The following is a 26,218-nucleotide window of genomic DNA, read 5'->3' as shown; positions in this document are numbered from 1 at the left end:
CCTACCATATGTATGTAGAGATCGAATCTCTACACATTCTATGTATAGATTCCATCTAATAAGTTCAGAAACCTACCATATGTATGTAGAGAGTTCAATATTATTCCTCACCAGGCGTCAATTTTTGGGTCTCCTCTTCTCCATCTAAGGCAGTGCCCATCTAAGACAGTGCCCTCCTCTACTGTAGACGACCTTGTTCTCCGTCGGCCTGGGTCTTTTCTGGCGTTGGGGATCTCTCTGCAGCAATGGCGCAGCCTCTGGTGTCCAAAGTTGCCTTATTTGCGGAGTGGGTAGCGTTGCCTGCGACTATCTTGGCAGCCTATTTTGCGACTCCCAAGCCGTTGACAAACGAAGCCAAGCCATCTTCCAAATAAGGGTTTTCAATTTAGGTACCTCTCTCTCTCTCTCTCTCTCTCTCTGTGCGTGTGTGTGGATGCGTGCGTATACCCAGTCACAGAAAGCCAAAGAACCTGATTTACTTTTATGGAGCTACATTGTGATGCTTGGAATCGATTTTGATGGTTATGGGACCACAGTGAACCTTTGCTATCATTTTCAGATGTCAATAATGAACTTAATGAAAGTCGTTTAGGGCAGCAATTTTCCTGTAGGAAGCTTGGGATAGTTTTATTTGCTTCCTCTTGAAAACATACATAAGCTGAGGACCAGACTCAAACTAGCTTTATGTCTTGGATTGTTGTAACTTGTACTCTGTGGTGGACACAAGCTAGTGTCAGGCGTAGGGGATGATGAACGTGGCACAGGCCAGGAAATGACACTTACACAAACACCTCTTTCTTGCTCGATTTTTGTATCACTAAGTTTGTTTGTCCTACTGCTACTAGTTCTCTATTTCTTGTCGATAGATAGATGGATTTGTTAATTCGATCTTCAGATCTAAAAAAGAAAGAGAAAGAGAAAGAGAGCGATCTATAGAGATCTTGAAGGAAGGAGAGAGAGAGAGAGAGAGAGAGAGAGAGAGAGAGACCTTTAGTATCAAAAGAAACATCACATCCAGATTTCATTGGTCGCTATCAGATGTTTATATGCATGAAATCTCGGCATATTCATCGTTCCTATCACCTCACCGGTCGCTATCAGATGTTTATATGCATGAAATCTTGCCATATTCATCGTTCCTATCACCTCACCGGTCACTATTAGATGTTTATATGCACAAAATCTCACCATTTTCATTGTTCGTATCACCTCACTAAGGATTGGTGCCCTCTACTTGAGAGTGGTTCCAAGGGCTCACATAAACCCCTATAAGGGGTGCTTAAAGCAGAGCCCCAAAGGCATTGATCGAAAAGAGCATCTGCCTCTGGCTGAAAGCATGGTTTGGTGGTACAATATGCACTGTTAAGGACACTACTTTTTTTTGGTAGAAAATTAGCCTTTTTTGGGGAAGTCTTTTTTATCCACTTTATTGGGAAATTCGTTTTTATCTTTTTTTGGGGAATTCTTTATGTTAAAAAAAAAAAGTTTGGTTTGTAATAGCATAGTTCTATGTAATGATTATAGACGAGTCGTCGTCTCTCTCTCTCTCTCTCTCTCTCTCTCTCTCTCTCTCTTTCTCTCTCTCTCTCTCTCTCTTTCTTTCTTCCTGCCTTTCTTCCTCTGTGTTCACGACATAGCTGATTCTGGAGTTGTAGCTCTTACGTGAAATCTGAAAACGCTAAGGGCTGAAATCTGCAAATCTTTATCTGCTGAATTCTGACTCTATGTCTGATGTCAATGACGACGGTACGGCGACGACGCTTTGAAAACGCAGATGCTGAAATTTGCGTTTTCCGGTCTGAAACTGTAAACCTTGCGGAAACTGATCGTGCGGTGAGGAACTACTGCGGGAAGGTGAGATCTGCGAGGTTCGGGACTAGATCTGCGGTGTCTAAGGGCTGAAAACTGAAAACGCTGATGGTTCCTGAGGTTTCGTCATGGAGAATCTGCAAAACGTTGGGTTATGATGCAGATGCAAAAACGCTAGGGCTGAAAATTTGCAAAATTATCGCCGGTTGTTCTTCAAATGCAAAACGCTAGGGTGATCTGATGTTCTGCTGTCGTCGGAATCTGCAAGTGCAATCGTTGGCTGATCTGGTCCAAAAACGCTAGGTGGTTGCTGTGGAGCAAAAACACTAGGCCTCTTGGGTTCTGCTGAGAAGTTGCCTATTGAGCAAGGTGCTCCTGCTGCCTCTTCTGCCAATTAGTGCTAGCCTAGGTTTGCTTATATACAAACCTAGGACAATTTGCCCTATTTATATGCATATCGTGCCAAGGAAGAGACATGGAATGTGACTTCCATGAATGCATACTCTTCAACTTTTCATGAACAATCCGTATACATTCGTGCTCATTCATGAGTGAAACGCGCTCAACGTACAATTTGTCATGCCTAGGAAAAGGGATCACATAAAGACGCTGACTAAAATACAAGAAATGATTATGAATGAAACACTCGTACAATGCATGCGTATGAATCATGCGAACACATAATACTTCCTGTGAGGGCTCTTTGGACCTAGGCTCGAGAGCCAAGATGGGTTCTTCCTGAAGGGGTGCTTTGGACTTAGGCTCGAGAACCAAGATCGATCCTTCGTGATTGATCGAATCTGCAACGAGGTTAGCTTCGCTAGAAAAAGTATCCACTAACACATCATCCTTGTGAACAATCACATCATCTTCATGCAAATCATCATGCTTGTGAGAAATCACATCTTGATCATGCAAATCATCATGCTCGTCATTGTCATCCAAATCATTGGCATTCAAATCATCATGCTTATCATTGTCATTCAAATCATCATGCGTATCATCATGCAAATTGTGTGTCATGCTTTGGAGAAGAAGGGAGTGAGAGAGTCTCAGTCTCCTGAATCTCTTGCATATGTGCCTGCACTTGATAAAAGAGTCGCAAGAACTCTTTCATGTGTTGGTCGCTCTTTTCTTTTATGGCTTTGTACTCGCGATCAAATTGTGCTTGACTTTCTTTGTTTTCGTGATCCAATTTGGCTTGTCTTTCTTTGTCTTCCAAGTTGTACTTACGCTCTATGGCTGCCATGCTTTCTTCGTATTCACGATCTATGTCTGCCATCTCTTCTTCATAGGCCTTTCTGTCTGCTTCTCTTTCTGCTTTTCGTGCTTCGCGGTCTAACTGTCGTTCCATAAACAAGTGCGTCAACTCCTTCATAGGAGTTAGTGCAATCCTTGGCGTAGATGGGGAAGGGGGAGGGTCGGAAAAACCCCTTGGTGAGGAAAATACTTCTTCTCCTCTCTCATGCTCATCACCTCCAAGGGAAGTATCCATTCCGCTTGGAGTGATGACCATCCATTGAAGTCTTGGGTTCTTAAGTTCACGAGGAACTTGGGTTCTTGGGGTTCTTGAGTTCTGGAGGTTGTTGCGAGTCTTGAGGTTCTTCTTTAGCTTGCAATCTGTGTTAGAGAAGGATCTTCTCTTCACCCGAGTTCTGCTCTTTTCCGTGGGCGCACCCCTTAGCGGCCTTGCGCTCACACCAAGGTTGCTTTTTCCCACCTCACGTCGATTGGCCGGCCGCTAAGTGCACGGTCCGCTCTCAATGAGTGAAAAGAGGCACAAGGGGAGGCTGGACAAGCCCTTCTTTCCTGGGATTCCTGTCACTCTTCAAAAAAACGATTAGGAATCGACACGCCCAAGTGAACTTGGGTTCGTGCGACCTCAACAAGCAAAAAAAATTATGTGGTTCTTGTGGTTCTTTCCTTGAGTGATACAGAACACTGCCAAAGCTCTGATACCAACGTAAGGTGCAGCGGAATGAATGTTTGAACTTTGCTCAAGATGAGTGCTCCGAATTGTGCTGAAGGTTCCTTTTGTTCTTATGGAAGGGAGAGCCTTCCGTTCTTAATGAGAGATTGCAATGATCACAAACAAAGTGAATGGACACTGTGCGTGCAAGTGTATGAGACTGAGAGATAGAGAGAGAAGAGAAATACGACACCAGAGACGTAAAACCCTCCTCCGAAGGCCCCACTCTCTATGGCGAGAGCGGTCTACTTATGATTGCACAAACTCTACAATGCTTGGACTTGCGGACGATGTCGACGATGAGGACGACGACGAGACGGCTGAAATCTGAAAATCTTTAATTGCTGAATTCTGACTCTATGTCTGTGACGATGTCGATGACGACGGTACGACGACGACGCGCTGAAAACGCAGATGCTGAAATCTGCGTTTTCCGGGCTGAAACTGTAAACCTTGCGGAAACTGACCGTGCGGCGAGGAAGTGCTGCGGGAAGGTGAGATCTGCGAGGTTCGGAACTTGATCTGCGGTGTCCAAGGGCTGAAAACTAAAAGTTCCGTCGCAGAGAATCTGCAAAACGCTGGGTTATGATGCAGGTGCAAAAACGCTAGGGCTGAAAATTTGCAAATCTGTCGTCGGTTGTTCTGCAAATGCAAAACGCTAGGGTGATTTGATGTTCAGCTGTTGCCGGAATCTGCAAGTGCAAATTGCTGGCTGATCTGGTCAAAAAACTCTAGGTGGTTGCTGTGGAGCAAAAACGCTAGGCCTCTTGGGTTCTGCTGAGAAGTTGCCTGTTGAGCAAGGTGCTCTTGCTGCCTCTTCTGCCAATTAGTGCTAGCTTAGGTTTGCTTATATACAAACTTACTCAATTTGCCCTACCTACTTTCCAACAAAAGTCACTTAAAAATAATAAGTGAAAAATGTCAAAAATAGGGAAAATAGACTAAATGCACTGGAAAATTTCCCTGAAGGATTCTGGTGGGAATGCTTATGATCATGTTGTGTGCAACCAGAGGATATGCATCTACACTAAGTGCCTGGGCATGCACGGTCTGCGAACAGACTCATAAAAGTGCCAGAACACTTCTTATTCTAGACCGACTGGAACCCGGTTCATGCTGTAGCTTGTCCACATATAGGGTTGGATGTGTCACGTGACATCTATGCTCATTAACATCAACCCCTATAGGGGGGTCCTTGTCTCCCAAAAACTGGGCCTTGTGCACTGCATCATCAAGAGGTAAGCATTCCTCAAGCAGCTCCTTGCTCACACCAGTATCATCCACCTTTGGGTCCTCTTCCCACCCATGTCCACCTTTGGGTCCTCTATAACGGGATCCTTGTCTACGTCCTTCTCCGGTAACAACTTGCCATCATCTACTTCCCCCTTTTGGTCCTTTTCTCCATCCTGCTGGTCCTTGTCTCCAACTTGCTGGTCCTTGTCTATATCCTGCTGGTCCTTGTTAGGATGATCCTTGTCTACATCCTACTGGTCTGGTAGCACCTCATGGTCCTGCTCTTCCTTGCGGTCATTTACTCCCTCATGGCCCCCTGTGGTGGTGTTCTTGTCTTCATCTAGCTTGTTTGACTGCACTTCATTAGACATGCCTTGAAATGTGCGTGTAGCTGCCTCGTGCATCTCCACATCACAGAACTTACCACCATCTGCCATTTCCTCATCAAACATATGTCCAGCCTTGGAGTGCTTGTCTGCAACATGGTTGTCCATATACTCCTCTTTGACCTCGTATTCTACATAGCTCAACAACAAAAAGACATTTTACGATAAGAAAAACCAGAATTGTGTTCAAAAAAAGAAGCAGGACAGTTGCTTACTCTTTTGAACATGTCCCTTGTGAGCCCAAGTCTTGGCCACTTCGGAGATGCGCTCCTTTCATCCAACTTTTGCACAAATGTCTTTTCTCATTAGAGTGGCAGCCAAACAGAGATGGTGGTACTGGTGCCTGCAATCCAGCATGAAAGAACCAACCACATGGGCAGAGCCCAAGCACTCCCCACAAGCAACACAAGATGTTAGGTGCAGCGGAATGAATGTTGTATTTTCTCAAGATTAGTGATCTTTATTGCTCAAGGTTCCTTTTAGTTCTTTAGGGAAAGAGAGAGCTTTCCGTCTTGTAGAGTGCTGTGGTCACGAACAAAGTGAGTGGATTGTGCGTGCAAGTGAATGAGACTGAGAGAAGGAGAGAGAAAAGATACGACACCCGAGAGGTTGTAAAACCCTCCTCCGAAGGCCCGACTCTCGTCGGCGAGAGTGGTCTATTCTTTGATTGCACAAAGGTGTACAATGCGTATGCAATGGACTATGCAACTTGGTCTATGCCGATGACGATGATGGCTGAAATCTGAGATCTTCTAATCGCTGAATTTCGGGACTGTTTCGGTGGCTGAAAATGACCGTTTTGGCTGCGTTTTCTTGGCTGAAAAATGAGGTTTCTTAGGGCTGAAAACTGATGGTCTTTACAGGCTGAATCTGCTACACTTTAGGTGAATGATGCCGGTCTTTATTTGCTGTTGAAATCCAAAAACGCCAGGGGCTGAAATTGGTCCTTCTGTTGCTGGGGTTCTGCAAATGCAAAACCGCTAGGCTGATCTGATGTGTCGTGATGACGCCGGGGCTGATCTGCTGTGCACAAATCGCCAAGGCTGATCTGATGCAAAAACGCTAGGTCTTCTGTGGAGAAAAGGCCAGAGTAGTCGCGGGGGTTGGTCTTGCTGAGAAGTTGCCTGTTGAGCAAGGTGCTCCTGCTGCCTCTTCTGCCAAATAGTGCTAGCTCTAGTTTGCTTATATACAAACTTAGCAAAATTGCCCTACCTACTTTTGTTGGAAAGTCACTTAAAAATAATAAGTGAAAATCCCAATAAATAGGAAAATAGGCTAAATGCCCCGGAAAATTCCCCTAACTGATGCTAATGGATTCTGATGGGAATTCCGATGATCATGCTGTGTGCAACCGGAGGATATGCATCTATGCTAAGTGACTGGGCATGCACGGTCTACGAATAGACTCACAAAAGTGCCAGATCACTGCTAATCTAGACTTGATTGGACTGACTGAACCCTGCTGTGGTGTAGCTTGTCCACGGACACATAGGGTTCGGATGTGTCACGTGACATCCCCTCCTTTTCAAAGTAAGGTACTGGTACCGAACTGTATGGCGTCGAGGGAGATCGCCAACAGCATCCGGAATCTTGGAAGGGACTCTTCGCCGGCCCACTCTGATGTGTGGGTCGTGCGGTACTTGAACTTCATAAAGGTCTGCAACGCTTGCTTCTTTGGGCCGCACCGAAAGCGACTCAAAGTCTTCTGTGGCTCCTTTGATGCTTCAACTTCGTCGAGTATCTTGCTCCTTTCGTCTTCAAGAGTCTCCATGGCTGAAAATTCCTGAAACTATCTCCAACACAAAACCATGAACATACCCATTCCATGTAAAGTGAAGGAAAAAAATCTTGTCTTCTTTAAAGACTGTGTATGCAATGTAGATGAACATAGAAACGGAGTTACAACCCGTTCATCAAACACATGCAAACAATGCGGTCGAATCTTTTCTGTTTGATCGAAATCAATCAACTGTGGCAAATCACAATGGAAATGCCCATGCTTGGTGCTCATACTATCATGTGCTCTTTCGGAAACTATGTCATACCACAGAAGAGACATGGAATGTGACTTCCTGACATACAAACTTTTCAGCTTTTCATGAACAATCCGCATACACTCGTGCTCATCCATGAGAGAAACGTGCTCAACATACAATATGTCATGCCTAGGAAAAGGGATCACATAACGATGCTGACTAAAATACAGGAAACCTTCACGAATGAAACACTCGAACAATGCGTGCGTATCAATCATGCGAACACATAATACTTCCTGTGATGGTTCTTGAGACCTAGGCACAAGAGCCAAGATCTGTGCTTCCTGAAGGGGTTCTTCTTGAGTGGGTTCTTTCTGAGGGGGTTCTGTTGACCTATGCTCGAGAGCCAAGATCGATCCTTCGTGATCTATCAAATCTTCTTGTGGGGGATCTGTGGACCTTGACTCGAAAGCCAAGATCGATTCGTCGTGATTGATCGAATCTACAACAAGGTTAGCTTCGCTAGAAAAAGCATCCACTAACAGATCATCCTTGTGAACAATCACATCATCTTCATGCAACTCATCATGCTTGTGAGAAATCACATCTTGATCATGCAAATCATCATGCTTGTCATTGGCATCCAAATCATCATGCTTAGCAATATCATTCAAATCATCATGCTTATCTTTGTCATCCAAATCATCATCATGCTTCACATCATCATTCAAATCCTGTGTGTCATGTTGGGGAGAAAAAGAGACTGAGAGAGTCTCCTTCTCCTGAATCTTGTCAATCTTGTCCTGCATATTAGCAATGAGAGATGGAGAAGGAGCAGTGTCCACTCCATGAAAGACAGTAGGAGAATCAGTTTTGGCATTGAGAGTTAAAGTGCCTTCCATAATGTCCTTCCCTTTGTCGGCCATAGTATAATCCCGCGTTCCTGTACTCTGTGTCTTTACCCAAAACAACCGAGGCTCACTTCTTGAGGAAGAAGTGATTGATGTCCCGACAATGGAACCTTGAAACCGGCCCGTGGGGCGGTAGGCTTTGGCTTTCACCCGAAATTCTTTACTTTACTTTAGACACACACACAGAGCACTTTGCAAAGGGAACCTGCGACGGGAATTAACACTTATGCACACACACGGCTCGGAAGCTAGAATACTCCGAGCAGATGTCGACAACCTGTAGGCCCCAAAATTGGCGCCCCTTTCGGTATTTCTTTATACTTCGAGAGGGTTAATTACAAAGTAGAGTCCTAGGAATTCTTTACCTGTATCCAGCTAGATACCACCTGGTTTGGCCAAATTTTGGTAGCATAACAATCCCAAAACTTGCGTGAAACCAATTCATTCCCCTGTTGGAACTCACTTCCACTTGCATAAACCCTCTAATTCCTGCCCAAAAACAGTAAATTTAGCACGCTGTATTTACTGGTTTTTGCCCTGTTTTCAGCTCTAAACAGTCCTCTGTCAGTGGGGCACTGTTTCCAATGGTTCTGGCGTCCATATGGCTGAAAACCAGTCAAAATACAGGGCATATGTTGCTAATTGGACTTTTTTTTTTAAATGATTAATTTCTTTTTTAGGATATTTTATTATGTGCACTAAGAACTGTTAAAAGATTGTAGCTACAGGAACTGCCATCAGGAACGGACAACTCTGATGTGTCATTTGATGGGTGACGGTAAACATCGCGAAGGAGTTTCCGTAAGTTCGGTGGAAAGGGCCGGGTTACGAGTGCCCCTGATGCGTCACATGATGGGTGACGGGTGCATCAGTAAGGGGGCATCTCGTAGGCTAAGGAGGAAATCCGAACTGAGTAAGAAAATACGCGTAAGAACGCAAGCACAAGAATAAAGATGGGTTCAATGAAGCTTTTTACGAAAAGCAGGAACAATCGCGGGAAGGCAGACGCTTTCCCGCGAGGAATCTATGTTTGCATTGCATTCGTGCATGTGGTTGTATCCAGGGACGCCTGGGAAGTGTTGTTAAATGCATTGGTTTTAACTTATAAGGTTTTATTGAGTTTTTGGGCAGGTTCAGACCAATTTTAAAATATGCCGGCCGCCCACTTAGTAAGTGGGCAGCCACTTAGAAGATAAAGCAACAAAACCAGCCAGTGAATTCTCTCTCCCTATTTCGGGTAGAACAGCGCAAAAAAAAAAAAAAAAAAAAAACGGCCGCGATCTCTGCGCGAGCAGTTATTCGTGCCGTGGCCAGGGAGCTATAAAAGCACCACATACCCTCACTAACGGGAGGTACCAACATCAGCAAGAGAAGACTCTGCCGTAAGAGATCGCGAGACTACGAAGCACGGAAGTCGCTTTTCCCGCGCAAGAGCGATAGGTATCTATTGTGGATTCGCCATACGAATTGTTGTCACGTGTCTGTGTGGTTTGTTTTGCAGGAATCTCCCGTCTCACGGGAAGGCCTTTCACGGGAAGTACGGCTTCACGCCTAAGTCCCTTACGTGAAGGTACGGCTTTACGCCTAAGTCCCTTATGGGACGAATTGTTGTCGCGTGTCTGTGTGGTTTGTTTTGCAGGGATCTCCCGTCTCACGGGAAGGCCCTTCACGGGAAGTACGGCTTCATGCCTAAGTCCCTCACGGGAAGGAACGGCCTTGTGTCCAAGCCCTTTATGGGAAAGCACGACCTTCGGGTCTAAGACTACAGAACGGAGGGCTTTCCTCGGGTTCTCGTGCTTGTATAAGAATTCTCCCTGAATAAAAGAATACTCTTAACGGGGGGGGGGGGGGGGGGGGGGGGCAGCCCATCTTCTGGTCCCCAATATTGTGTCGATCTTCTCCCTTCTCTCATGTTTTCAAAGAATTATAATTTTCAGATTTTCTAAGTGCTCGTGTACGCTCCCGTTTTGTGACAGCATAACCAGCGTTGAATTCACACCTATATGGTGAGGTTATGACCCTCACCGGTGCCTGCTTTGGAGTAGCAGTTAGCTACCCCTGTTCCTGCTCAAGGAGGCTCTTGCCACAGCACAAAAGCATGAAACCACACAGCTGTACATCAAACAAATGAAGAGCCCTCTTGTGGGGCATCACATAACTGCACGTAGGGGAGTGTGCAGGTCATCACTCCTAGCACCTGTCACAAAGTGATGACGTGGCGGACAACAGAAACCCTAATTTCTACTAGAAACCCTAAAATTCTTGCAAACCCTAATTTCCAAAAATCACGGAGGCTTTTTTTTTTTTTTGATGATGAGCAACGCGAACTTTGCTTTTTTATAAAAAAAAGAGAAAAGACTCTCTAAGAGAGAGCGAGAGAGAGAACTGATGCTTTTTATTTTAAAAGCTTTTGGGGCTCTGCTTTGGGGCATCCCTTGTATCTTTAAATAAGTGGTGAGGGCTTCACTTCTCAGAGCATCTGGACGCAGAGTCTGAGAGTGAAACCCTAGCCACTCTCTTGTACTTTGATGTGATTAATATAAAAAGAAATACCGGAAGGGGCGCCAGTCTTTGGGGCCAATATCTCTAGGCACGGAACTCCGCCGGGCCGGTGCAAATCTATTGTGATCTGTGAATTGTTTTGAAGTGGTTATTTGGTGTTGGCGCGGTTGATTCTTGACTTGGAGTGTCCAAGTCTGTTACAATGGTATCAGAGCACGGCCGATTTCTCTTCTACGGGAAATCCGATCCCTGAAATTTTTTTCCGCGGCACCTATGGCTTCAGGCAATGATCAGTCGACTCCCTCTGCATATGGAGATGCGAGCTGGGATCACAACGAAGATTCAGACAGAGAGTAAGGCCCACCTCGGCCTACTCAGGCGGAGCAAAGAGAGATGGAGCGTCGTCAATTGATTGGCGATGCAACAAAGATGATGCTCAATTTTGCCAAGGACCCGAAGATGGCAAAATATATGAACCAGACCTCTTTGGAAGAGGTACAGATGGAGTGGCAAAGAACCACAACACCACTCCCGAAACCCGCTCTCAAGAAACCTTCTGCCTCCAAGAAATGTACGGAGAAGGAACTGGAGAACGTGGTTGATGCACGGATTGCTCAGCTTTTCGACGTGCAAAAGAAAGGCAAAAAGCACGGCAAAAAGCAGAAGAAAGGCACTGACTTCTCGGGATATTTGGGTCGTCGGTCGCATTTGACAAGGCAAAGAAATTGAAGAAGCGTGTAAGTTTGAAGACGTACCGAGTTCTTCTTCTTCTTCTTCTGACAGTTCTTCTAGCTCTTCAGACTCGAGCGAAGAAGATAGGAAAAGCAAAAAGCGAAGCAAGAAAAAAGGGCAAGAAAAAGGCAAGGAAGTCTTAAGTCTGGCCTAGTGAGTGACACTTCTACAGAGGACTCGTCTACAGACAGTTCAGACTCTTACAATGGAAACTTTTATGCGAACAAGAAGAATTTTTACAAAGCCAACCAGTATGACTTTCTCGAAGATAAAAGAAAGAAAGTCCGAGAGTTTAAGGAAGGTGACCACTCGATCAAGTTTGATACTTTTTCAGGATACTCAGATGCTTCGAAGGCTTTGTCTTTTATACAACAGTTTGACATCGCTTTCGCGAAAGGACGCTATTCAGAGCACTCCAAGATTCGGAGAGCTGCCTCTTACTTTAAGAGGAATGCTCGTACTTGGTGGTCCACGCTTCTTTTAAACAAGACTGCGTCAGTTAAATGGCTGAAATTTAAGAAGTTTTTTATTTCTTCTTGGTTAACGCAAGAATATGAATGAGATATACGAGCTGCTTGGAACCATCTTCGGATGACGAAGAAAGACACAATCAATGCTTATTGTGAAAGATTCTGGAGCTCTTTTCTACCTGCCTCTTCGTTTAAGAAGATCTCGTTCAGAGAACAGATTGAGCGGTTTACCTTGGGTCTACCTACAAAGATCCGAGATCACTGCTTGGAATAGAAGTAAGCTTCTATTTAAGAGTTGATGAGTCATGCGAAGCGGGGCTTTGCCATTCACTCTGGCAGTTTGACCTACCCCACAAATAAGGCCATGACACAACGAGCCGAACAGACTACTGGGAATGAAAGTAGAAAGAAAAAGAGCAATCCAGAGAAAAAGGATGCACGACCCAAGCTTACTCTTGAGGAGAGAGTTCGCTTCATCAAAGAGGGGAAGTGCTTTGGATGCGGGGAACATGGACATATCTCCGCGAAGTGCCCTAAAAAGGCACAGAAAGAACAGAATGATAAAGATGACGACAGGCTGAGAGTTCGAGAGCAGCTGAGGAATGTGGCAGAAAAGACAGATAGAAAAGCAGAACTGGTACCACATGGCGTGGGACCTGCACCGAATCTAATGAATGGAAGTACAAACTTTGCCGCTTCTGGGGCAAAGTGAAGGATCAAGAAGCTCTTTTGAAGGAGCCAAGGCCAACTTCTTTTCACTTGGAATTGGCGGCTCGATTTGGAATTACGCGCGACAAACTGACGTCGCAGGCGGAGGTAGTTCGACTGGCACCCGGATGGGATGTTCCCATTACACCGAGCATTGGCAAACTTTGTTTGCAATGACAGGTGTGTTCAGGGCACGCGAGTGACGTTCTACTCAGGATCCCTTGGTACCACAAGAACTACGCCGTGGTTGACTACCGGACCGAGAAAGCGACTTTGATAAATGAAGGGCTTAGAGATTGTACTTGATGAACTTCAGTTTCTTACTCATTCTTTTGGGAGAGAACTGAACGATGGATAAAGGTTGAATATGTTTTGACCTGATCTAAAGAACACCAAGATTTTTCTCCACACTCATGCCGATTGCTTTTCAGAGGGCCTGAAGATCATACCATTGATCTGATACCTGGAAGCACGTCACTAAACCGGCCACCCTACCGTGTGAGCCGAGCACAGAATGAAGAGATTATGAACCAAGTGAAAGACCTCTTGGAAAAGGGTCTTGTCCAGCCTAGTACTTCACCGTATTGCTCTCTAGTGTTGTTGGTTTTGAAGAAAGACGGATCTTGGAGAATGTGCATCGATTATAGCACTCTCAACGAAATCACCATCAAGAACAGATTTCCGATTCCTAGGATCGATGATATACGCGACAGGTTACAGGGATCCTCGTGCTTTAGCAGGATTGACTTGAAGAGTGGATATCATCAGATCAGGATAGCGCCGAGAGATGTCTACAAGACAGCTTTTCGGACAACTTTTGGGTTACTTGAGTTTTTGGTGATGCCTTTTGGCTTAACCAATGCTCCTGCAACATTTAACCGGATGATGGACAGGATCTTTCAAGAGTACAGGCTATTTGTTGGCACTTTCTTTGACGATATCATTGTTTTCTCCAAGAATGAGGCAGAACACAGAAATCATCTGCTTCAAGTCTTTCAGGCATTACGAGATCACACGTTAGTGATTAATGCAAAGAAAAGTGAATTTTTCCTACCAGAGATACACTTTTTGGGACACATTGTGTCAGCAGCAGCAGGAGTGCAAATGGACCCGGCCAAGATAGAGACTATCCGTGATTGGCCCGATTTGAGAAATGTCCATGAAATTAGAAGCTTCTTGGGACTGTGTTCGTACTACAGGCGGTTCATGCAAAAGTTTGCAGAGGTTGCTTCCCCTTTGCATACCTTGACACAGAAAGGAGTACCTTTTTCGTGGGGACCCGCAGAGGTGACTGCCTTTCGGACATTGAAAGAGAAATTGACTACGGGACCTATTTTGACTTTGCCGGACTTGCAGAAGTCATTTGAAGTGTATTGTGATGCTTGTGGTCGTAGTCTCGGTGCGGTCTTGATGCAAGAAGGCCATGTCATAGCTTACGAGAGCCGTTTGTTCTCTAGGCCGGAGATGACAGCACAAATATATGAGAAAGAGCTTTTGCCGGTTATCCATGCTCGTACTCAGTGGCGGCATTACCTACTCGGAGCGGATTTTACTGTCTTTACAGACCATCAGAGTTTGCGCTACTTCTTGTCACAGAAGCAGCTTTCGGAAAAGCAGATGCGGTGGGCGAACATCTTGTCACAGTTCCACTTCTAGATTGCCCATGTGCAGGGACAGAAGACTGTGGTGGCAGATGCTTTGTCTCAGAAACCGTTGGTTCTGGCTATTTTCGTGATACATCATAGGACCTTCGAGGATATGGTCGATTGGTATGCCACAAATACAGATTTTGCAGATATTTTTCACACGGATACGAGATGGGGAGACAGTAGCTCGATACTCCCTTCGGGAAGGCTACTTGATGAGAAAGACTATGTTGTGCGTTACACAACCGTTGAGGGGAAAGGTTATGATTGAATGCCACTGTCCACCTTTTACGAGTCATTGCGGCATTGCTATCACCATGAAGGGGGTAGAGAGATACTTTTGTTTGGCCGAGACTCAAAAACGATGTGGAAGAGTTTGTGCGCAGTTGCTTAGTGCCAGAAGGTCAATTTGACAGGCATAAGGCACAGGGATTATTAAAGCCTTTACCCATACCCACCCGCCCTTGGAAAAGTATTGAAATGGATTTTATTTTTGATCTCCCGAGAACACAAAATGATCACGATGATTTTCTGATTACATGGCACGTCTGAGACGATTGTCTCCGACAGAGACCCCAGATTTATGAGTTTGTTTTGGAAGGCAATTTGGGAGAACATTGGCACGCGGTTGCAGTTCTCGTCATCGTTCCACTTACAGACTGACGGGCAATTTGAGATTGCCAATTCAGTGATTTTAGATTTATTGAAGTCTTCACGGATTAGAAGACTCAATGGGAAAAGAACTTACCTTTGGTGGAATTTGCCTACAGTAACACGATACACTCTTCGACGGGGAAGACGCCATGTGAGATTGTTGAAAGTGCTGCGAAGGTTCCATCCTTCCTGAGCACGAAAGATTAGATGTTTGAAGCGGATGAATATTTGCAAGATTTGGATACGGCTATTGCCAAGGTTCGCGAGACTTTGTAGGAGTCTCAAGAACGACAGAAAAAGGCAGCGGATTGCCATCGTCGCGACTTGAAATTGAAGGAGGATGATTGGGTGCTCTTACGTTTTGAGAAGGCACGCCTACGAAAGAAAAAGGGAAAGGAGAGGCTTTTTCCAAAGCTTAGTATGTGATACTACGGACCTTTCCAGATCACTGACAAGATAAATGATGTCTCCTTCCGATTGAAATTGCCAGATACTTGGGGGATTCACAATGCATTGCATGTGAGTCTCTTGAAACTTGTTGAGGGTGATGTGCCTGATGATGGGGAGCGTGATGAGCAACCCAAAGTGGAAGAAAACGAGAGGATCCTTGTTCTTGAACAGATTTTGGCACATAATGATACGAAGAAAGGTAAAGTCCGAAGGCGGTTCTTGGTTAAGTTCAAGAACTTTCCTGCTTTTGATGCGAAGTGGATGGAGGAGGAGGACCTATCAGATACTCCTCGGGTTGTGAAACTCTTTGGTTTACCATAGTCTACTCCAAACGGAACCTAGAATTCAGCTTGGCCGGAGATCTGGTGCAGTGGGATGCACAAGAGGGGAGTCACTCCGCTCCCTTGTCAACAGATGCCTCGATTTTGATACTAAGTCATTGATGTCTCTTTGAGCTTCAGGGATATTGATAGCTGACAGTATTCTGTTGGATGACTTTATGAAATGGAATTCCTGATAATGATACTGATTTGTTCTTGACTTCTTGTGAGTGCAGGAACTGATAGCCGAAATGACTGCAGCATTTTGGTCTGATTGATCTCGAATAGACATGGTTGCAATAGGGGTTAGTCAATCGGACATCGATGAGGTCCCGATTGGACCTAGATGTGATTGCTAGCCACATTGCCGATAAATCATGGTCTAAGATCCGAATGAATGTTGAATGTCATGTGATGTCCTGTGATGTCTGGTGATGTCCTGAGATGTCGTGTGATGTGACTATCGATTTTGTACATGTGCTAGATGTGTGTTCCTAGTACGTAGGTACTAACAGTCAGTGTCTGCTAAGATGGTTTATGGCTTTCGTCGGTTTTGCAGGCGTAATCCCGGTCGATTACAATGCTTTCAAGAGGGGTGTATGTTCAAGAGGGGTGTATGTCACAAAGTGATGATGTGGCGGACAACAGAAACCCTAATTTCTATCAAAAACCCTAAAATTCCTGCAAATCCTAATTTCTACCAAAAACCCTAATTTTCGGAAATCGCGGAGGTTGAATTAAAAAAAAAATAATAATAATAAAATTTTTAATGATGAGTGACGCGAATTTTGCTTTTTTATAAAAAAAAGAGAAAAGACTCTTTAAGAGAGAGAGAGAGAGAGAGCTGATGCTTTTTATTTTAAAAGCTTTTGGGGCTCTGCTTTTGGGCATCCCTTGTATCTTTAAATAAGTGGTGAGGGCTCACTTCTCAGAGCATCTGGACGCAGAGTCTGAGAGTGCAACCCTAGCCACTCTCTTGTACTTTGATCTGATTAATATAAAAAGAAATATCGAAAGGGGCGCCAGTCTTTGGGGCCAATATCTCTAGGCACGGAACTCCGCCGGGCCAGTGCAAATCTATTGTGATTTGTGAATTGTTTTGAAGTGGTTATTTGGTGCTGTCGCGGTTGATTCTTGACTTGGAGTGTCCAAGTCTGTTACAGCACCACACTGTACATAGAGAGGAGAGGAAGCACTCCATAGCTCTTAACCTGTGACAGGTTCTCAATGAATCATCCCCTCAGCATAAATCGAGCACCCCCTCTTTTGCGCTTGACCTGTAATGCATCTGTGAACAAATAGATGCAAAAAGGGGAAGATTTCCATGGCTGCCAAAACTTGCGTATTGCTGAAAACGCGGCAAAACAGCCCTGTAAACATGCATCTGATGCCTTCCAATGCTGAAAATTAGCTCCTTGGTCCTAGGTAAAGTCATGGGAAGCTCAAAAATGGAGAGAAATGATTGAAAATCAGAGTTATTAGCCTCCGAAGTTGCTCCAAAAAGTCAATTACGAGTTCTGTTCTCCCAGACTTGGTAAATTGGCCAAAAAGTGCCACTTGGCACTCATGCATGCAATTTCCACACATTACGCTTCCTGCTTAAAAATCTCTCAACTGGTGCATCAGTTGACTTTGCAGCAGAGCAATAAAAAGTTCCCCTTGTCATTTTGAAGGTAATGATGCGAACACATTTCATGGCTTAAAATAGCAGTTCCCTAAATTTTAGGAGATGCTTCCGTTGGGCTTCCACTGGTCTTTTGACCATCTATCCTCATTGGGACCGCATCCAAAAGTGGAATGTGGCCTAACTGTCGGATACTTTCTGTTGGTGATCCCACCTTGACTTTATGCCTTTATTGAGTTCACTTCCTAGTATCGACCAACTTGCTAAGTGCAACGGGTGGACCTACATGACCTTGGACTGAGCCTAGACATCCTCTTACTATACGAATTCCAGGCCGACCAACTTCCCATCTGCGGATGAAACTACCGTTCACATTGGCCATACAATGTCCGACCATTTGCAACTTCAAAAAGAGGGTCTCAAAAATAAAACAAAAATCATTTGAAAGAAACCAACAACTAAGGTTAGCAATTGCCATGTCCTCGTGACATAGTTAACAATCGCCGCGTCCTCGTGACAGATTCTAGAAGGAAGGTTCCAAAAGGAGGACAAGTGGCAAGACACTTGTCACAAACTTTCTAGAAGATGACACTCGCCAAAAAGCTTTCAAAGGAAGAGATAAGTGTGTGGACACTTGTTACACCAACTTTATCTCTTACGAAACACTTTTCATAATGCTCTTCAACTTTTCCCTTTTCTTCTTGAGGCAACTTCCCTATAAATCAAGCCTCTTTCCCTCTCATTTCACCATCTCCTAGTTGTTGAATTTTTCTGTACCATCAGCCCAAGAAGCCCCCTTCACTACCATCACCATCTCTCTCTATGTCTACCATTCCCTCATCCTTAAGAAGCTCTCTCTCTCTCTCTCTCTCTCTCTCTCTCTCTAGCTTGCTGTTTTTCAGGGCAACGCACCTGTAAATCTGAAATTTCAGCTTTCATCTTGAATTTCCAAGCTTTTTCCCTCACCATTCATACCTTCTCTCTCTCTCTCTCTCTCTCTCTCTCTCTCTCTCTCTCTCTCTCTCTCTCTCTCTCTAGTGGACTGATTTCCGGGCAACCAACCTATAAATCTGAGAATTCAGCTTTCCCCCTTCAATTTTGCGCTCTTCTACTCATCTTATAAGTGACCAAGACGCTGGATCTTCTCTATCACACGCAATAGCTGAATTTTCTATTTGCATATATGTTTGAGAAGTCTTCTTATATTTATGCGTGTGTGTATCTGGTGCGGTGTGGATTGCACAAGAGGGGAGTTACTCCGCTCCTTTGCCACAGGTTACCTTGATGAAATAAAGTCACTGATTTCTTTTAAGATTTCAAGGATACCGACAGGCTGACAATATTCTGTTGAATGACTTTATGTAAAGAAGAACTTTAAATGGGAATTCGTAAAATGAATCTGTTACATGCGCTCTCTCATGTGTGTATTATTTGAGTGCGTGTTTGAAAGGCGAAATGGCTGCAACATTTGTCTTGGTCACCTTAGGGGCGATATGTATGTGATAGTAACGAGATTTAGTAGATCAAGACACCGTGAAAAGATCAATGCGGTCTGGATGTGATTGCTAAATAAGTTACAATGGTCATGATTCTTAGTTAAGTTCTCGACGGGGATAATGTTCAGTGATTGTCATCCTCGTGCAAGTGTTGGATGTATGTGGTCTAGTACATCACTACTTAAGAGTTAGTGTCTACTTAACTAGTTTTTGTCCTATTGTCTTTTTTGCAAGCGTAATTGAGGGCAATTACAATTCTTTCGAAAAGGGGGGAAAAGGGGGGGGGGGGGGGGGTTTGCGGTCACAAAGTGATGACATTGCATGGCCTAAAGATGTGGCACTGTACAAATTTCTGTGTTTTATGCTGAGGCCATGGGGCGCTTGTTTTTGGGCACCAAATGCTTTTAGGACTGCTTCTTTTCATGTCACTGCCTTTGAGTTCGGCCAAGGGTCTTTATAAGCATGCCCAGGGCTTCAGTTGTTGCATGGGAGCGCTAAGAGGAGGACCCTTGGGCGTTGTACTTTGAGAAGCATAATAATAAAGAAATACCGAGAAGGGGGGCTAGTCTTTGGGGCCAGTGCGTCTGGATGTGGAACTCCGCCGTGCCGTGTCATCTCTCTCTCTCTCTCTCTCTCTCTCTCTCTCTCTCTCTCTGTGGTCACTTGTTTCCAGTTTCCCTCACGTGTTGCTGTAGATTAGAGGTGTTGGCCTGCCTGCCTCTGTCTCTCTCTGCTGATCACTCTTACTAGACTGCTACTGACTCTGAACACCTCTGCTCTCAATTAGGCTGGTGCTCAGTGCCATGCTGAGCAGAACTCTTTGACCATATCGTCCCTCACCCTTAGCTTCCATATCATCCCTCACCCTGTTAGGGAATAAAGGCCTAAGTGCCTTGTACTTATTAACTTATAAGTTAAAAAGACTTATAAGTGAGGGGGCCCAAGTGTGAATGGCCCCCTAGTCACTTACTCATATACTCAAATGTGAAGCCCAAAAGAAAATAGCGTGACTTCTCCCAATTTTTTTTTTGACGAGCTCTCTCTCTCTCTCTCTCTCACGTTCTTCTCTGCGTGTGCTTCTACAACGCCTCTCTCCTCTTCTCCTTCACTCTCATTGCATAGGACAGCAAGTAGGCTCTCTCTCCTGCTCCCCCACACATGGTATCAGAGCTTTAGGGTTTCCAAGAGAGCCATCTTCGCAACACAGATCAGAATTCTGTTCTTGCTCGCTGCGGGAAGGATATTCAACCGTTTTCGATCAACTCTGTCGCGAAGGGATCCTCTCACCGTGTAGAATCGACCTCCGGTGACAGTTTCCCCAAAATTAGGGTTTCAAAAACTGGCGAACAGCAGCCTATTTCTGCTGAAATTGACCAATTTCGGGGTCAATTTGATGCAATTTCATTAGGGCAAGTCTCACAGGTCAATCTTACAGGTATTTCCACCAACGAGGTTCTGAAAATTCAGCAAAACAGGTGTTTACAGGTCTGATTTTTGCCCCAAAACAGGGAATTTCAGCAAGCAAATGATGTATACACCTTGTGGAAACCTTTGGTAAGGGTTTGGCAGTGAATGTACGCCGTTTTGGGGTGATTTCGCGTGAAATTTGCTCGCTGTTTTTCTGTAACAGCAAGCTGTTTTTTGCCCGATTGCGCACATTTGGGCGTGTTTAGGTCGGCAAAACAGGGTTTCAGTGTTTGCAATCACTCAGAATGGCTTCTAGCAGTGAAAGTGGCAATTTGTTGCACATTCGCAAGCTTGAAGGTGCCCATAACTTTGCTATATGGAAGAAGCAATGTTATAATGTGATGTTGCAGAAGAAACAGGCGAAACCTATTAAGTTACAGGGTGTGAAACCGGTTGATATGGAGGTTGAAGAATGGGAAGAAGTGGACGAGTTGGCTCGCTCCACGATCATGCTTTCGGTGTCTGACAATTTACTCTTCAATGTAGAGAATGAGCAGACAGCATGGGGCATGTGGAAGCGTTTAGACGAGTTGTATGCACAGCAGAGTGCTGCCAGTAAAGTGTATTGGCTTAAGAAGCTTATGGATCTCCGCATGAAGGAGGGCACGCACATGTCAGTGCACCTCAATGAATTCAATTCTATTTTCAGCCAACTGACAGAGCTGAAATTCACGATTGATGAGGAGTTCAAAGCTACTTTTCTGCTATGCACATTGTCCGAGAGTTGGGATGTATTCCGGACAGCTCTTAGTAACTCAAGTGCGTCACTTAAGTATGCAGATGTAGAGAGTTCTCTCTTGATGGAAGAGATGAACAGGAAGAACACCACAGGTGGGTCTTCTAATGCATTGCACTTGAGAGACAGGTCTCAACAGAGGGAGAAATCTGACAGTAAGGACAGGGCACGCAACAAATCTCGTAGGAAAGATGTTGTGTGTCATCATTGTGGAAAGAAAGGGCATTATAAACGGGAATGCTATGAGTGGAAGAAAGAGAAGAACAAGGGTGCTAAAACTGATGCAAAGGACAAGGGAAATGCCAAGAAGAGCACTGTGTTGATTGAGGAAATCAATGTTGCTAGTAGTTGTGACAGTGACAGCAGCACTGATGTACTCAATGCCTCTTCTGTGGATGCACATACCCTTGCTATGGGTTCTGATGTGGACATGCATACTTGGATTCTTGATTTAGGTGCCTCCTTTCATGTAACACCTCATAGGGATTGGTTTACACAGTACTCAGGTGCGGTGCAGGGCACTGTTTATTTGGGAGATAACTATGCATGTGACATTGCAGGTATTGGCAGTGTCCAGTTTTCTTTTGCTGATGGTATGACTTTTGTTTTGCACAAAGTGCGCCATGTGCCACAACTCAAGAAGAGTTTGATTAGTACAGGGCAGCTAGATGATGCAGGCTATCACACCACTTTTGGTGATAGCAAGTGGAAAATTTGTAAAGGGACCCGGATTGTAGCCAAGGGTTGTAAATCGGACACTTTGTATCCTTTACATGTATCTAGTGTGCGTGACCATGTTGTCGTCGTAACCGAGCAGCCAAGTGTTTCTTTGTGGCATGGCCGGTTGGGACACATGAGTAAAAGAGGAATGGAAACTCTGTCTCGTTGTGGTTATTTGCCGTGTTTGAGGTATGCTGATTTTTCTCACTGTGAGCACTGTATTTATGGTAAGCACAGTCAAACACCGCACAAAAGGTCTCTTTCTTTGAAGTCTGACAGGTTAAACTTAGTGCATTCCGATGTATGTGAAATGCCACAGTTGTCCTTAGGGGGAAAGAAATATTTTGTCTCGTTTATCGATGATGCTACACGTAAGGTGTGGGTGTATCCAATACGTGCTAAAAGCGATGTTTTGGATACTTTCAAGAAGTTTTTTGCGTTTGTTGAGAATCAAACTGACAAGAAGCTTAGGTCTTTGCGCTCAGACAATGGGGGGGAGTATGTATCAAAAGCATTTATTGACTTTTGTGCTACTAAAGGTATTAAAAGAGAGCTCACGGCTCCTTTTAATCCCTCTCAGAATGGAGTTGCAGAGAGATTGAACCGGACTATCCAAGAGAAAGTTCGGAGTATGCTGTCACATGTTGCATTACCTCATGGTTTTTGGGCAGAAGCTGTGCAAACAGCTATTCACTTGATTAATCGCTCACCTAGCAAGGCTTTGGGTGGAAAGGTGCCTGAGGAGGTGTGGTCTGGCAAGCCACCCTCATATGCACATTTAAGAGTGTTTGGTTGTGAGGCTTATGTTCACATCCGGAGTGAACTGCGCACCAAACTAGAACCAAAGTCTCATAAATGCATTTTCCTAGGATATGGTGAGGATGGTGAAATGGGGTATAGATTATGGGATCCCGCATTACGGAAAATCATACGCAGCAATGATGTCATCTTCAATGAGAATTGCATGCACAAACAGCCCACAAAGGTCGAGGAAGTGCGCCGGGTTGTTTTTCGTGAAGATGTTACATATGGACAGCCAAGAAGGCCCAATGTTCAGCAGCCTTTACATGCTGAAAATGGTGCTGAAAATCAGCCATTAGCTGCTGAAAATCAGCCCCAACAAGTTGCTATTGATGCACCACAGGTAGGGGAACAGGTTGATGCTCCTAGACCGCCCGTTGCTGCGATGCAACCGGCTGAACAGCCAGCTGTTTTTGATGGTTTACAGGCTGAAAATCCACCTGTTATGGATCATTGGGTGCGTAGATCTACTCGGGTGACAAGGCCCCCCGATAGATATGAACCGTCTTTGGACTATGTCATGCTTACTGATTGTGGTGAGCCGTCTTGCTATAAAGAGGCTATGCAACGGGAAGACAGTAAGAAATGGTTCAAAGCAATGGTTTCGGAAATGCAGCCTTTGGAGAAAAACCATACATGGGACTTGGTTGATTTGCCTAAAGGGCATAAGGCTCTGCCATGTAAATGGGTTTACAAGACCAAGGTCACATCTGATGCTTCTTCTAAGTACAAGGCACGTTTGGTTGCTAAAGGGTACAAGCAAAAGCATGGTGTGGATTTTGATGAGATTTTTTCTCCTGTTGTAAAGCTTGCCACATTACGTCTTGTTTTAGGCCTGGTTGCTTCTGAAGATATGGAGTTAAAGCAAATGGATGTCAAAACAGCGTTTTTGCATGGCGATTTGCTTGAGATGCTCTATATGATGCAGCCAGAAGGTTTTGTGTCAAAGGGGCAAGAGAAGAAAGTATGTAGACTCTTGAAGAGCTTGTATGGTTTGAAACAGTCTCCCGTGCATGGTATCACAAGTTTGATACATTCATGAGGTCTCAAGGATACAAAAGAAGTAATTCTGATCACTGTTTGTATATCAAAACGGCAAGTGATGGATCTCTTCTATTGCTGATTTTGTATGTTGATGACATGCTTATTGCGGGAAAAAATGTCACGGAGTTGGATGCATTACAGCAAAGCTTAAAGAATCGCTTTGACATGAAGGATCTTGGTGATGCTAATCATATTTTGGGCATGCGTATCTCTCGAGATAGACCCAACAGGCGTCTGTATCTATCTCAACGAGATTATGTTAGTAAGGTGCTACATCGTTTTCATATGGATGGGGGAAAGGCACTTGGTACTCCGCTGCCTCGGTAAAACTGACTGCACATGACTGCCCAAACACAGATGATATGCGGGCTGAAATGGCCAAGATTCCTTATGCATCAGCCGTTGGCAGTTTGATGTATGCTATGGTTGCTACACGTCCGGACATTGCATTTGCGGTGGGAGTGGTAGGCAGGTACATAAGCAATCCTGGCAAAAAGCATTGGGAAGCAGTGAAGTGTATCTTGAGATACTTGAAAGGCGCTAAAGACTTGTGCATTTGTTTTGGGAAGAGTGAGACATCTGTGCATGGCTTTACAGATGCAGATTTTGTTGGACATCCAGATTGCAGGAAGTCTACCTCTGGATATGTGTTTACATTCACAGGAGGTGCAGTTTCTTGGATTTCTAGACTGCAAAAATGTGTTGCTTTGTCTACCACTGAGGCTGAGTATGTGGCTGCCACTGAGGCATGCAAAGAAGCTTTGTGGCTCATGCGTTTGGTAGAAGAACTTGGCATTAAGTCACCGGTTCCTGTGCTACACTGTGATAGTCAGAGTGCTATTATGCTTGCAAGGAATCCTGTTTTTCATGCCAAGACAAAGCACATAGAGGTGAAGTATCATTTTATCAGGAGTGTGCTTGATGACAAGTGCATTACACTTGTCAAGGTGCACACAGATGACAATCCTGCAGATCTTTTGACCAAGAGTCTTCCAACGGAGCGGTTTGCATATTGCCGACAGATGATGGGTGTTGGATGAGTAAGTGCATGATCAGCTGATGTATCATAGTTAGTTGATTCTTTGATCTCCCAAGGTACATTGCCTTTAGGTGGGAGGTTGTTAGGGAATAAAGGCCTAAGTGCCTTGTACTTATTAACTTATAAGTTAAAAAGACTTATAAGTGAGGGGCCCAAGTGTGAATGGCCCCCTAGTCACTTACTCATATACTCAAATGTGAAGCCCAAAAGAAAATAGCGTGACTTCTCCCAATTTTTTTTTTTGACGAGCTCTCTCTCTCTCTCTCACGTTCTTCTCTGCGTGTGCTTCTACAGCGCCTCTCTCCTCTTCTCCTTCACTCTCATTGCATAGGACAGCAAGTGGGCTCTCTCTCCTGCTCCCCCACACACCCTTAGCTTAGATCTCCATCCCTCGTATCTCTTCACCTCTACTCTTTTCTCATATGTCAGATCAGTTTATAGCACCTTTTTTGTATCTTCGTTTTTTTAGGATAGCCAAGAGGACACACACATGTACAATTATCTCAGAGGCCGATTTCGGCCATGCTCATAAAGCTTTCTTTCCCTCTCGCGAGAGGGGGATGTGCATTGATAAAAATCAACAAATTTGATTCTGCATTTTAATCTTTTAACTTTTGGTCTTTTCATACTGTGCCAGTTTTGTGGGCTGAATCTACATCAAATTCTGTGTTGAAGAGGTAGATGTTCTTGGCAGGTGAAACAATTCAGACTTATCTATTATGTGCTTCTAATCTTTTGACTCGCACGTCCATATCTTGTAACTTATCCAATGTTAAGTCCAGGTCTAGAGGTTCGTTTCAAAGTGGCCAGCTATAGATTGTAGCTCTTCTCTTGTTGCATTGTCAATTTTATCTTCGGTTAGTTGAATCGTGTTAAGGATGCACAACGTATCTGATCAATAATTGGTGCATGCAGGACGTCACCAGCTGCGATGCAAAAACCTGTGGTTTTTTAGCATGGTCAATTGAAAGCCCGAAATTCCTAGATTAGGATATTGTAGTTGTCAAATACTTTGCTCAACAGATCATTTTTAATGTTCATTATTGGCATCGAAGTGTGGATCTTTGTAATGCGGATTTTGTGGTGACATAGAAGTCTTTGATGTGGGAGTTGCTTAGCCTTCGCAATTATGTAGACGCTTCAAATCATTTGTGGACTCATTATTAAAATTTAAGATGTGTTCTCTCTTCGTTACGGCCTCATTGTAGGTAATTGTGGTACCTCACCTAGCACATTTTTTGAGTAAAAAGTTTGGCTGCGTTTGTTGATTAGAAGGTGAAGACCCCACAGATCCATTACAAGCGGAGCGCGGGCAAGTTACAACGTATGTTGATGAAGGTGAAGATCCCATAGATCCATTACAAGCGAGAGCGTGGACAAGTTACAACATCTGTTCATGATGTAACGATAAAATGTCAATCCAGTTGCACTGCCAAGGATGTATTTGTCCCAAGGTTATGAGCTCAACATCTAGCTCATTTTGTTGGTCTGTCCTTTTTGTCCATTTCTCCTCTTCAAGAGATTA

General features: G+C 44.5%; 1 protein-coding gene and 1 long non-coding RNA gene across 2 annotated transcripts; one reads left to right on the top strand and one right to left on the bottom strand.

Annotated features, from left to right (window-relative positions):
* On the top strand, positions 1-25,882 carry LOC147457824 (uncharacterized). Its single transcript, XR_015188151.1, has 2 exons — positions 1-389; positions 25,609-25,882. It is a non-coding gene; the product is annotated as an uncharacterized LOC147457824 (long non-coding RNA).
* LOC147457825 (uncharacterized) lies at positions 1,650-5,614 on the bottom strand. Its single transcript, XM_086512612.1, has one exon. The coding sequence runs from the start codon at positions 5,503-5,505 to the stop codon at positions 5,263-5,265; it is 243 nt and encodes an 80-aa protein (XP_086368738.1). The 5' UTR covers positions 5,506-5,614; the 3' UTR covers positions 1,650-5,262.
* Positions 25,883-26,218: the final 336 nt, after the last annotated feature.

This window comes from Adiantum capillus-veneris, chromosome 5 (genome assembly GCF_014529385.1).
Source record: "Adiantum capillus-veneris isolate H3 chromosome 5, ASM1452938v2, whole genome shotgun sequence".
NCBI lineage: Eukaryota > Viridiplantae > Streptophyta > Polypodiopsida > Polypodiales > Pteridaceae > Adiantum > Adiantum capillus-veneris.
This window is presented reverse-complemented; position numbering and strand designations above follow the sequence as displayed.

Coding starts and splice junctions, on each gene's coding strand:
- LOC147457825 (XM_086512612.1), bottom strand. CDS start 5,505: ATGGACAACCATGTTGCAGACAAGCACTCCAAGGCTGGACATATGTTT.